Source organism: Calypte anna, chromosome 4 (assembly GCF_003957555.1).
Source record: "Calypte anna isolate BGI_N300 chromosome 4, bCalAnn1_v1.p, whole genome shotgun sequence".
Lineage (NCBI taxonomy): Eukaryota > Metazoa > Chordata > Aves > Apodiformes > Trochilidae > Calypte > Calypte anna.
In genome coordinates this window covers 15083946-15097113 of record NC_044247.1, presented here as the reverse complement: position 1 = coordinate 15097113, position 13168 = coordinate 15083946, and the positions used below count along the sequence as shown (strand labels likewise).

General features: G+C 40.7%; 1 protein-coding gene across 1 annotated transcript; it reads right to left on the bottom strand.

Moving 5' to 3' along the window:
- Positions 1 to 1273: 1273 nt before the first annotated feature.
- ATG4A (autophagy related 4A cysteine peptidase) lies at positions 1274 to 13159 on the bottom strand. Its single transcript, XM_030449239.1, has 13 exons — positions 13066 to 13159; positions 11512 to 11622; positions 10279 to 10350; positions 9827 to 9925; positions 8511 to 8612; positions 7855 to 7927; positions 6951 to 7030; positions 5973 to 6160; positions 5773 to 5851; positions 4713 to 4858; positions 4068 to 4124; positions 2866 to 2977; positions 1274 to 2588 (listed from the first exon to the last, which is right to left on the bottom strand). Exons 1-13 carry the CDS (start codon positions 13073 to 13075, stop codon positions 2524 to 2526), a joined length of 1194 nt encoding a protein of 397 aa, XP_030305099.1. The 5' UTR covers positions 13076 to 13159; the 3' UTR covers positions 1274 to 2523.
- Positions 13160 to 13168: the final 9 nt, after the last annotated feature.

Here is a 13168-nt window from a genome sequence, read left to right as displayed (position 1 = left end):
GTGCAGTCACCAGAACATTTCATTTCTATGAAGGTGAATTTCCTTTCTGAGGTAGCCTTGGCACACTTGTTTTGCTATTATTCAAGCTGTGTGTATCTGAAAAGTAGAGGCTTTCTTTGGATAGCAGGCAGGTTTATGCAAACACAGAACTAAGCAATTATGGGATGTACAGTTTTTACTCCTACAGCCACAAAGTGTTGTGTACTCCTTCCCCTGGGCTTTATTTCTGTTACTTTTAAAAAACTGTTTCTGGAGTGTATACACTGTTAACAAGTCACACTTTCCTTCAGGGCATAATTAAAGAGAAGTGCCACTAATTGTATTATCTTTGTATATTTTGAGAGAAAGCCAAGAAAAAGGTATGCTAATATATAATGAATGCATTTAGTTGGGCTAAACTTATTATCAGTTCCTCTAGGGTGAAGCACATGAAATCCTTAAATATTGACATTTCAGGAGATCTGTAAGAAATGCCTTGTAAATACACTGTCACCTTGGCTGACAAATCTTAAAGGAAAAAATTGCTCAGAAAATTATTATTAATGCAAGACTGAGACATTATTTTGAAGCATTTGTTCTTCACTAAATTCTAGGTCTAGTCAGTGAAATCCTTAGGAAGATGGTCACTTTTAAGCAGGTGATATTTTTACCTTTGATTATTTACATGCACAGTATAATATTATCTTCCTAGGTCAGGGTCCGAGAGCTCTGCATGTTCTGGAGATGAGCAGAGAGTCTGTCAAGGACAACTCAGCTTTTCATTTACCTTATTCCCAACTGTGAAAGATCAACATCTGCTTTGGATGTACTTGCAAATATCTTTAAGGCATTTGCATGCTCCTGAGTTGCAGGGCCAGGACTGCTTCTCAGAACAATGTTTACATACCAGCCAAGAGCCATGTGGGGACTAAGTATGTTGTACTCCACTGACTGATTTTTAAATTATTATTATTTTTTTAACCTAGGTGCTTCCCTTTTTCTAGCAACTTCTACTTGAGACCAAACATTTCAGAGCAAGGGCTTCATTTCCATCTGTGCAGGGAAGGGGGTTACAGCTACTGTTACACAAATAGTAACTTCATGTATTAAGTAGTAAAGCTTTGATTTAAAAAATGCAGCTAATCCATGGAGAAAGGAAGAAAACGCTGGTTTCTGTAAGCACTGGTTTCCAAACAGTGGTTAATAAAGAGTGAAGGCAAACAAAATTGGGTTAACTAGATTCTTATAAATCCCAGTGGCCCTGATGCAGAACTGCAAGTGAGAAGAGACAGCATTCAGGATTTCTCTATGTTGTCATTTATTGGTGAAGAGGAAACTGTGTGATTCATGTCCATTACACTACCATGACAAAATGACCATGGTGGGGACTGTCTGATAGTTATAAGGAACTCGATAATGGATTAAAAGATCTTTGCCTTTAATTGTTCTAAGCTGTTTTTCTTGTGGCTGCTGGAGAGATACTCTGCCTTAGAAACAAAGCTGCTCAGGCTGTTCTCATAAACCTGTAGAATTAAGGCACTTTCACCAAAACAAATCTCAAAAGGCAACAAGTCCAAAAACAATAATTAAGTAATTTGCATATACCTGTAGATTAAGTTTTAAGATAACCTGGTTTACATTCAGTTCACACAAACCAATTAAGAAAATATAGCAGCATACAACCTATGAAAAGCTTAAGAAATTTATTAGATGCACAGATAAAGTGCTGTAACAGAGAAACTTGTGTAAATCTTTTTTTAAATAAATAAGGTACAGTTAAACCACCTTTGACTCATTTTTAGCTTCAAAAGAAAAGTCAGTCTAAGTTTTAATGATCTGAATTTTAAGGTCAAGGTGAAACATATCATAACTATAACAGTGGTTGTGATCTGTATCAACTATTTGAGTCTCCTGTTCCTCTTGAGGTTTCCCAGGAACAGGAAGGCTATTGCAAAAAGGTATACATTAGGCATAGTTCCTTTTACAGAAACATTTTTGTAATAAAGTGTGGTTGCTCAAATACATGTTAAAATATTTAACAAGGAAACAATTTTCTTCTGATCCAGTCGATCTTTTAAAACAAGACAATGTATTTTTTCTATGATGCAGCCCACAGGAGGGAAGAGAAGTAAACATCCTCCTTAACTGAAGACTGTTTTGCTTGAAGAACTAAACTATTGCATTATATGAGAGCAAGAAATATCCATTTGGGGTTATCCCTTTCTCCAAACATACAGCCCAGCAATACACTTATTTTTGCCTTAATCTCAAAGGTCCATTTGTCTTCAGGAGAGACACCCATTAAACAGAGGTCTTACTGTCACATTAATAAGGGTCTTGTTGTAAGATCTTTTCCTTCCTTTCCACCTGGGGAAGCTCTTTGACAGCAGAACTGCCACCACTGGAGTTGTGGATGCTGTGAGGTTTTTGTGCTCTGCTGTCTGTAATTTCAGGCACTTTGGGGCTAACATGGCTGTTTGATTTAAGTCAATGCAATAATATTAGCAGTGTGTTCAATACTCAGAAGGGTCACCACAGTTTCCTTCATACGCTCAGGATTTCAAATTCTTCTTCCAATTCAAATAGCTTGTCTGTAGATTCAATGAGTTCTGAAAAAACAAATTTAAAAGTTAGAATCTAAAGACATGCCCCAAAGAAAAACAAGTCCCACTTTTCTGGATTATGCCCTTCAAATATTATATATACATTTACTTGTAATTTTATGTGACCTGCTTGGATAACTGTCTGAAATTCTGTAAGAAACCAGCATTTCATCACATGGTGACTGCTTGACACTTAGGAGAGCAGAATTATTCCACCTGTAACTATTCTCCTGTTTGCTAAGGAACATTCTGCTGCACAACAGAGTGTCAGTGGGTACTGCACCTGCTCCTGTGGTGGTCACTTCTGGCTTTGATGGAGGTATGAAAGGAGGCCAGTGTGCTGGATGCTTCTGGACCAGTTCAAACATCCGTAGACTCTGTTGCTTTAGAATCTCCTGAGGACAGAATAGTTTCCTTTTAAAAGATGCCTCAAGAGAACCTTCAAACATGAAAAATGCCTGCTTAATTAAAAAGGGTTTTAATTACATGTGTCTATTAAAAAAAAACCAAAGGCTTTATGCAGACAGACAGTGAAAACCTGTTACTTCAAGTACCTGCCATGGGGTATCACTATTTCATAGATCTCTAATATTTTCCTAGTTGAAGACACACCTAAAAGCCACCTCCTGGCCTGTCCTACAGGTTAGCAGTGTGTTACACTTAGCTGTGACATCTGTACACCTAGAGTTTTGTTTGTGTGTAGCAAACAGACACCAAGAATGTACAGTATTTCCTGCCTTTGAAAAGAAAACTATGTGGATGGACCTCTCTGTTCACGTTTTTCTGCTGATCAATGGCAACAAAAGACAAGATATCAGCTCAAAAAAAACCCAACAGATTTTGATCAGGAGTTATTATTGAAGACAAATTCCACTCCTATCAGGTAAGCTACATCATATTTCAGTTACTTACAAGCAGCTTTAGCCTGATTTATTTTTTTATAATAAATGCCTTTAGAGGTTGATGTTACTTTACAGTCATATTCCTATCTCTTTGTGTACCAAGGGCATGCAGGAATGTCCCAAAGTCCTTCTCCAGAGGCAGGGAGGGCCCTTTGTGTGTCCCACAGTTCAGGAGGAGCCAGAGGGATTCAGCACTCTCAGAATCAGATCTCTTGTGGTACCAGGAACTAACAGTCATGATTAGAAGTTGTAATCATATATTACATTAAACAATATAAAAGGATCAGAAAACAAATCAATTGCTGCAACACAGCAGTTAAAACTGAGAAATAAATGTTAAAAGTAAATTTCAGCCTGTAGCATAGTACTGCTAAAAAAAGAAGCTTTTAAAAGGTATCTCTTTACACCCATTTTCCAAGTGGCAGGGTTTATGGCTGTCAGAGTGCTGAACCAGCTCTGATCAGCAATGCTATCCCTGATTCATTAATGCATTCTCCTCTGGGGCTCATTTAATTTCCATGCAGAGAAAGATGGGAATTACCTTTGTTATAAAAAAAGGTACAAATAAAGATGGTGCTGTTACCTTTTGTACAAGACTACACCAGTTATCAAAATCACATTCTTCTTTGCAAAAGAAGCCCTGAGGACAAAGCATACAAGAGTAGTAATAAATAATAACATGTCCAGGAGTGGAGGATGCTGTGCTATCTTCACACAGTTCCAAGCTTTTCATCCCAAGTGACAATCACCCACAACCCAACCACAGGATATGGACTTGGGGTCAGACAGAATTTCTTCAACTGCCCCAGGACCCTTGTGACCTATACTGGATGATTCCTACAAGTAACTCCATTTGTAAATTATAACATAAAATAATCTTAAGTCCAAAGCAACATGCACATACAGAAGCACTGGAACAAAACAGGGAAAGCTGATTCCCCTCCTTGCTTTGACCTTCAAAATACTGTGTGCAAAACATAAAGTCTGCTCAGAAAATTAATTTGTGTCCTCAGATGCAAATAGCCAGTTCCCAGCTTGACCTAAAATGAATGTACCCTGTACAGTTGATATAGAAACTATTATCATCTACCATGTGTTGAATTCCAGATCATAGAAAGCTGCCCTGGGATCCTGATTCTGCTCAGGGAAATGCAATCATGCAGGTATGAATATACAGAGATACTGCTGAGAAATCAAGTCCACTCATCTCTGCTTTCCTAACACCTACTAAAGCTACTGAGGGGTCCAAATTCATGATCTTCATTCTGTGTGGGGCTTGTTGGCAGTGGAAGCTCTCATCATCAACTGTGCCATTTTCTTCTGAATCTACAAAACTTTGAGTGGTGTGAGGGTCCAAATAGATCAGCTCATTGCCTGTGTGGGTAAAATCCATATGTTGATAATAAGCAAGAGACTTTATTAAGTAAAACAGAAATTAGATTATCATCACAGTCAACTATGTCTAGACTTTATCTGAGGGAATATTTAAGAAAATCAGAAGGTTAGACATGATCATTTCCCACAGGATATTTAGTATAACTTTCTATTGTGACCTATTACTGGAAGTTTTTGCTTGGTGTGTTCCACCTTCATCACACACTCTCCTGTTCTATGTGAGGTCCAGCACTTTTTAAAAAAATCTCAACTGCTGTAATCCCTGACATTCCACACATCAAAAGGTACAGGACAACCATAAACACAATCTGTAATCCCACTAGGCATGAATTCAGAAATTGGAACAAAGGCACCTGGATAGAACAATTCAGGTTTTACAGAAGGACCAATAAAATATCCATTAAATTATCAATCTGGAAGACTAAATCCAGTATTAACTATTGCTTTAATTAATAAAGGAAGATATGGAAGAAGGTGAAAAAGATACCACTGTCAGGAAAAAAATGAAATACAAGAAAATAATTTAAGAAAACTGCAAAGTCAAAGAATAAAACAGTGATTAAGAAAAAAAACAAACAGTATTTTAGCAGTTGTGACACCTGACACTTGTTGAATGCCATCGATTACTGTTGGTGTGTTGCTCTTGCTTATATCATTACTTATTTTTAAGTAATGTAAGTAATATACATTTAAGTAATGTATGTCAAGCTTTGCTGATACTTTTTTATTCTGCAAGAATGATATCACACTGACCCTGAAGTGTTTGAGGTGTGTTTCTTCATTTCTTATACTCTATTCTCAAGCTTAAACTATTTTCCCTTCCAAAAACCCCAACACCTTTTCACTTCCTATCATATATATAAAAATTGGGAATAAATTTCTTTTCTCCTTACCTAAAAATCCTATGAAATAATAGGCATTATTTGGTTTCCCTCCTAATGCTCCCAAAGACTGTGGCATCTTAAAGCATTCCTAGGAGTTCAAAGGGAGAAAAATGAAATTGTGGTTGACTTCTTTCTTAACCCAAAACACCTGAACTTTGTTTGCAGTAACAAGCAACTCACTAAAACAAAACCAAACAAACCACCCTTACCTTAAATGCATCGATATAGACTGGATTGATGTGATTTATCCCCAGCCTCAGAGGTATGATGAGCAGGAGGGGCTTCCAGGCTGTGCAGAATCCTGCTGTGTTCTTGTTGTGGCCCAGAGCACTCCTGTGGAAATGGGCACTGCTGTGTGCCACGCTGCTGCTCTGGGGAGGGCACCAGCACATCTTTTCTGGGGGAATAAAACCAGCAATCAGTGAGCACACCAAGGAGGAGAGAGCAGATCTGCCTCCCAGCCATCAGTTAAGCCCCTTTGCCAGACATCTTTATAGACAAAAGGAGCAGGGTCTGGAAATTGCAACTATTTAGTAGACATAATTCTAGCAGGAAGGGGCTGTGCTGGCACATTAGTGAGATGTGAGATTAATGAAAAGTTAAAACTGAAGTTGTGTTTGTTACTTGAATTATTAATGCTGTCAAGCTTTGCCTGGGAAATGAAATAGCAGAGATGATCATGTTAGAAACCCTTCAGGGAGCTCTTCACTTCCAGTGATGTGCACAGAGAAGCAGAAGTAGGGCCTAGATCAGCAATAGGCTGCATACCACTTGTAACCCAGCTTCCTTACAACTGGACACTGAGCCTGGCCATGTGTTTTTCTCTGGCATCTGCCCCTGGCTTCCCATTTGCCTGGCAGCAGCACATTTCCTTGGCAAACTCTGTGTTAAAAACAATTCTCTGTGTTTCTACAGACTGCAGCTTCGTGCCACTTCTGGGGCAGGAGTTCAGACAGCACAGACCAAACTCCATCTGCTCCCAGACTGCATGGGTTGACAGCTGCCCACCAAAAGTCTTACATTTTCTGTGCTGACTTTAGTTTTGGACACCCAGAACCCAAGTCTGTTTCCTTTACTCCTTTTCTTACCCTGTGAACAAGTAAGGATGGCCCAAAATATTTATTTATTGAGATACATTCAGGAAAGTGAAGTCAAATAAAAAACCAGAGAACTGATTTTTGACTTACTGATATCTTCAATGACCACTGTATTGTCCATTGATACATAAACTGCTAATGAGTTCCATTCATCAAATAAAGCAAGCTTCCTAGAAAAAATTAAGGAAATAATTAATATAAACTAATTAGGACCACAAGGGTGGCTTTTCATTCCAGATAACTGATGGTTCTTGAGTAAAAAATTTTAAATTGTTTCTTTGGAAAAATGTATTTGTTGATTTTTTAAATTTTTTTTAAGCCTGACCAATGGAGAAGGAAAAAACCTCCTGTGCCAGTTCTGCACAGCACGTTTTGCTCAAGAAGTTCCACTAAATTCAGTGGAACTATTTCTGTGCACATGTGGGCAGCAGACCCAGGGTGTTCAAAGCCAGGTCAGCTGAAGGTTTTCAGCACTCAGAAGTTAGGAGGGAGACTTTCTAGCACACAGGTTTTTGTCTGCTCGTGTCAAAACCAAAACTCTGGGGAAGGGAGCTACACTCTTGCACTTCAAAGGCAGAGTCAGCTGCCTGTAATAAGCCAGAAAAACCTGTATGTGAACACTAAGCCATGAAACACTTTTAAATTAAAAGAGCTGGAGGCCCCTTTGCTCTGCACTCCTGTCCTGTCACAGCTGTGCCGCTTTGGGGGAAGGAGCTGTGGCTCTGGAGCTGACTGGGTAGGGCACGTAGATGACGCACCAGGAGGGACCTTTTTTCAGGTCTTCCCCATGCTCTTGGTAAATTAAAATTTCAAACTTGGTACCCACCCACTGGGCTACATCATGCATTGCCCTGACAAACACATAGGATACACATCCCAGACCCTGAGACCCCCAGTTTTCAAGCTAAAAAGCTGTGTCTGGAGCCATGCTGTGGTCTCTGAGCTCAGCTGCCCCAGGGGAGGACACTCCAAATGAGCAGGTGCCATCACTTACTTCAGTACTTGGGCAACTGTGTTTGGTCCAAACCATTCTCCAATTGATTTCCCCTCTCCAACACCCATCTGTGCTGTTTTCATGAGGTAAAGCACACACAGAAGGAAAAAAAAAAGCCACAGAGAATCTGATCACAATGCATGTTAAACAGCATGGACTGCTCATGTTTTTATGGGCGTTCTAAAGCAACTGCAAACTGTTTTAGCAACAAGAGTTGCTTTCTCAATCTACAATCTTCTAAAATATTAATGACTGCTCATTCCTGAAGCAGTCAGGAAGTTCTGAGCTGTAATAAGAATTACAAATATTAGTGTCCTTTCTGACAAATGACAGCAATAAGCTTTGTGACTGTTTTAATCTTATAACTCTGGTACCCAAGGCTTACATGCTTTATCAGGAGCTATTGTCTAGGATACAGATTTATTTGGGTCTTGGTGAATAACATTTCTCCATTATTATACTTTGCATCTGTTTGCATGCATTTGAATTTATATATAAACATATATATTATTATATGCGTTTGTATTTATATATAAGCATATATGTTGTCTTCATCATCACCTTTTCAAAACTCTGAATTCACATATTTCAAATCAGAATCTTTCAAAACAGCAGGAATTGCAGTAGAAAACCAAGAAGCTGAGGTGTGTTCTTACCCATTTGGTGGATGGAGTAACAGCAATCCTTTCTATCTAGAAAGCACCGTAAGATTCTGTGATATTCTTCTGGTTGTTTTTTGTGTTTTTCCCATTGCCAATCTTACAGGGGAAAAGTCAGACAGGTTAAAAAATGACAATGTTTTTTTTCATCATTCTGATCAAATTTCCAGATAGAAGAAACCCAAAAACTGAGATTTCAAAGTAGAATTCATCTCATCATATTTGCATTTTGTTTAGAGTGCTGAGTCTCAGCTTGTCATTTATTATCAAGCTGTCCTTTCCCATCACAGGCTAGATTGTGACAACTGGGAAAATAAAATCAAAATGTCAGCTGCAAATACATTCTGAGTGATCACTGCTGAGAACTGCTCACAACTGCTTGCTGTGAGCTTCCAAGATTGTTTGAAACTAAACACTCTGTTTGGATTTTGCAAGATTTGCAAGCATTTGTCAGATAATGACATAAGATCCTTAAAGCCAAGTCCAGACAACTCTGGCCCTCTCTCTCCCACAACAAAATCCAAACCACAGCTTTGGGTGTTTCCCTACCATTTACTGACAGAGAAGCACACACACAGGGCCACTGTGAAGCAGCTACACACTGTGAGCTCATACTCTGGTTTTTAAGGTGATTTGTCTGTCTACTTCTTCAGTTACACCTTTGCACCTCTGTTCTGTCTTCAGTTATTCAAGTGGATAAATAGTTTATCAGTTATTAAAGTAGATCAATCTACAAAGCAGGTTGCCATAGAAACCACAGCACAACAGTACAAGCACCCCAGACCCAATTGTAATAATGTAATTGATACAGGAGCTACACACAGAGCAGACCTCTGGTACCAACCTCTGGTCCCAGGGTATGAGGTGTCAATACAGGCCTGAGAGCTTGCACTAATGGGGTCTGCTGGGGGGGGGACCTTGGGCTGGTGACAGGTGAGTGGGCTGTGAAGTATTTTGTCTGTCACTATGTGACTGTTCACTGTGTGTGAGCATTTGGTGGCTGTGTAAGTAGTGAAGAGAAGGGTAAGAACTCAGACCCATGGCCACCAGTCTTCCCTTGGCCTCACCTTGGGTATTCCTCAAAACGATTTATAAAATAGGATTCCCTATTGGTCCTCTCTCTATTTCTCTGCTTCAGGGAAATCTGGCTTGGTTTCAGCTCCTCAGACAAGCACCATTCACTAGTCACTTCTAACAGGGCAGCAAAGAAAGTTTCCTTAAAAAATGTAGGCTTTGTCTTTTTTATGGAAACCTACAACAAAAACTAAATGGTCTCTAAACATCAGAGCAGTTCCCTCAGCAACAGCCCTCACCTCTTCCTAAGTGTCTGCAGATCAGTGCTTGTGCCAGCATCATCTGCCCACATCGCAGCATACATCCCCAGCCAGCATCAGATGAAGGGCCAGTGCCTCCTGTTAACAAAAGTTCTTTGCAGTCATTATGGGCTTTAAATTAAATGCAGCACCAAAAAAACCCAATAAATTTACAGTTAAAATCTCTAACAACTGTCCCGTGGATCAAAGGAACTGAGCAAGACCTTTTCTTCCCATATTGCTGCTCTAGCTTTAGTGCTTGCTCTACAAACACAATGACTACATGCAGGCACAAGTAAACACCACCTTTAACAGCTTTAATACTTTGCACAAACAGTTACAATGATGCTCAAAGAGTGCCAATACTGTAAAAATAATTCTTCAGTCCATGATGACATCACTAATCCTGCCATCTCATTTATAACAAGGCAGCTGGGCTGCTGCATACTCACCAATAGGGGAAAACTTTCTTCTATAGGTAAACCAGAGACGAGCACTGATATCCAACAAAAATTTAGATTTGTCTGAAATATTATTAAGAGGGAAGAAATTATTTATTAAAACAAACTTTTAAAACTCAAAAATTATCATTTTTCCCATGCAGTCAGTATCTAAAGTCCATGAAGGACTTGTCTGAGCTTGTACACACAAGACCCTTAACACTTAAAACACGTTTTAGCTGTTTGAGCACAGGTTTTTATAGATTGTGAACTAAAGTACTGAGGATAAAATACTTCTTAGCCAATGAAGTTTTAGCAGGTGTCTGGAATGACTATGCCCAGCTTGGATGGAACAACTATGCAGAGCTATGTCCTCAAGAAAGAACTGGTAAAGCAGGTTAAGGTGAGGAATTCCTACAAGCCAACAAACATGGAATTATGCATCACCTCCAAACCCAGGACAAAGTCATTTTAAGAAAGGTTAATAATATGAAATTTAATTAAATATAGATTTGGGGTTTTTAGTGCTTGCAGAATTACCCCAAAGGCTCTGAAAAATTCTTAAGAGTCTTATTTGCTGCATTCTCTGAGCTGTGGCTCAGACTGATCAAGGAAGCTTTCTGTGCTCAAGGCTGTGTCCCTGATGGGACAGTCTGTACCAATTAATTACCCTGCCAGTGCTGATGGCCACTGCCTGTAACATGTCACAGAGAAGGGTGCCCTTGTCTTCTCCTCAAGGAGCATAATTCACTTCTGAAATCCTATTTTTATGTGATATATAATCACTCTGCTATGACTTGTAAGTCATGTATTTATTTTCATGCATATACAGTATGTGCCCTAAATTAATTTATTATTATTATTTTGAAATATAATTTTAGTTGCAAATAACAGGCTGCAAATACCACCCCTCAAGAGAAAACAACATTAGTAATACTGGACATTCCCCAAAAGTTATTTATTTATCTACTTCAGAGACTTTTGATGTTGGGAAGTGACCAGCCTCACATCTGCCTTTGCTACAAGTACAATTTTTTTGCATGAATTATGGTGGAAAGCACAGTGGTAAATACCCAGCATCATTATAGCATGAATACTGCTGCTTGTAGCTGGTTTCTTACTGATAGAGAAAAATAAACTTCTCTCATGAGATATTTAGTGAGCATAAGGAAAGCAGGAGCTGCTGCTGCATGTGAATCTGTGAATGCTCCATGGGTTTCAGATGAATTTTCATTCTAAAGATACCTGTGTTGAGGTGATGTTGCCTTCCTAGAATCCACACAGGCTCATCAGTTTCTGGAAATTCTTCTAAGTAGTCTGACAAAATAGTGATCTGGTTTTCATACCTAGATAAAACTGAAGAGGAACACAAAAAACTCAAAACTCCCATTTCATCCCTTTGTTCTTTTCTGCACAGCTTTTAAGCTCTCAGACTGAATTAGCTGTAGCTTAAAGGCCTTTGGGTCATCTGAACAGTGCTGCCAGCTGTGTTTACTCTTTTCCTTTAACAAGCTGTCCCAACGCTGACATATCCAATGTCTTGGCTGGTTTTTATTTTGATCCTCAGCAAGTGCTGAGAGAATAACATGGCTGACACTTGGTAATAAGCAGCCTGACTGCAGCCAGCAGCTGAAGTTCATGATGACTGCAGGGAGAGCAAGAATTCATTCAAGGAGATGAGGGAAGGGAAAAGCAATCCAGGCATCACAGCATAACATCCATGCCCATGCTCCATCTCAAGTGTTCAGGTACTGCCACTCAGGGAGATTATGGCCTCCTGCTTAATGGCAGGCATGTGAAAAGTGTTAGCAAGGCTGGGTTTTGCCTCCCTAACTGGGGATTTGAAACGCAGCAAAATAAAAGATGTATTAATGTAACTTTTCAATGCCAGACCTGTCTGCTGGAAATAACAAATGATCATGGGGTTGGACTAGTTGACCTCTAAAGGTCCCTTCTAACCCTAAACCAGGCTGTGATAACTAATACTACTCAAAGAAGATCAATCTTTAGATAACTAATTAAAGCAGGGTTTGTTTCAAGGAGAAAACAAGTGTGAAAATGAATGTAAAATAATTTCTGTTAAGTAACAATCTTAAAGAATATACTGCCAAAAACTCACAAGTTGAAAGCAAACACAATTATATTTTACTCTTCAAGTGAGTGCACATACGTAGAGTATAAGGAATGGATAATCATCAGGAAAACATACAAAACCCCTCAGTTTCATGTAAAAACACACATTGCAGCAATCAGAAGTGAAGCTGAGCCTTCCCTCCCCCTCCAATTCGAGCCCCCAGGGCCCCCCCCGGCACCGCCTCTGCACCTCAGCCCCGGCACTTGTTAAAAAACACCATCAAGTTATTCCTTAGGACCAAAGAACCTCCTACTCTGTGCTCCGGCACCTCCACCAGAGTCCTCCCCTCACTGACAGAGGAAATCCTCTCCCCCAGCACTTCCAGAGCGGCCTCGCCCCCCCCCAGGCACCGCACGGAGCCGCGGGCCCCCTTGGCGGCCATGGCTCCCCCGTCACACCTCACATCACCCGGGGAAGGACTCCCGGGCTCTCCCGCTTCTCCCCCGCACCCTCTCCCCGCCGCACCCCTCAGAGCCGCGGAAACCACCGATCCCCCCCCCCGACCTCCTTTCCCGCCTGGCCCCTCAGTCCGCAGGCTCTGGCCCCGCTGACGGCCCCTGGGGCGGGCGGGCCGCCGGCCTGGCTTCTAACCGACAGGGTCCAAATGCCGTCCCGCCCTCCCGCTCGCCCCGAACCCCCGCGCTGCCGCTGCCGCCGCCCCTCACCGGACTCCATCCTCCCGCTGTCACCATCCTCCTCCTCGCCCCGACACGGAGGCACAACACGGCCGCCGCGCGGGGCACCCTGGGAGGTGTAGTCCCGCCGGCC

Excerpts from the sequence above, each read along its gene's own strand:
- ATG4A (XM_030449239.1), bottom strand. Across the intron at positions 5,852-5,972 it reads TCTATATCGATGCATTTAAG|GAATGCTTTAAGATGCCACA; the intron begins GTAAGGGTGGTT and ends TTGAACTCCTAG. Across the intron at positions 2,589-2,865 it reads AGTGACCACCACAGGAGCAG|AACTCATTGAATCTACAGAC; the intron begins GTGCAGTACCCA and ends TTGTTTTTTCAG.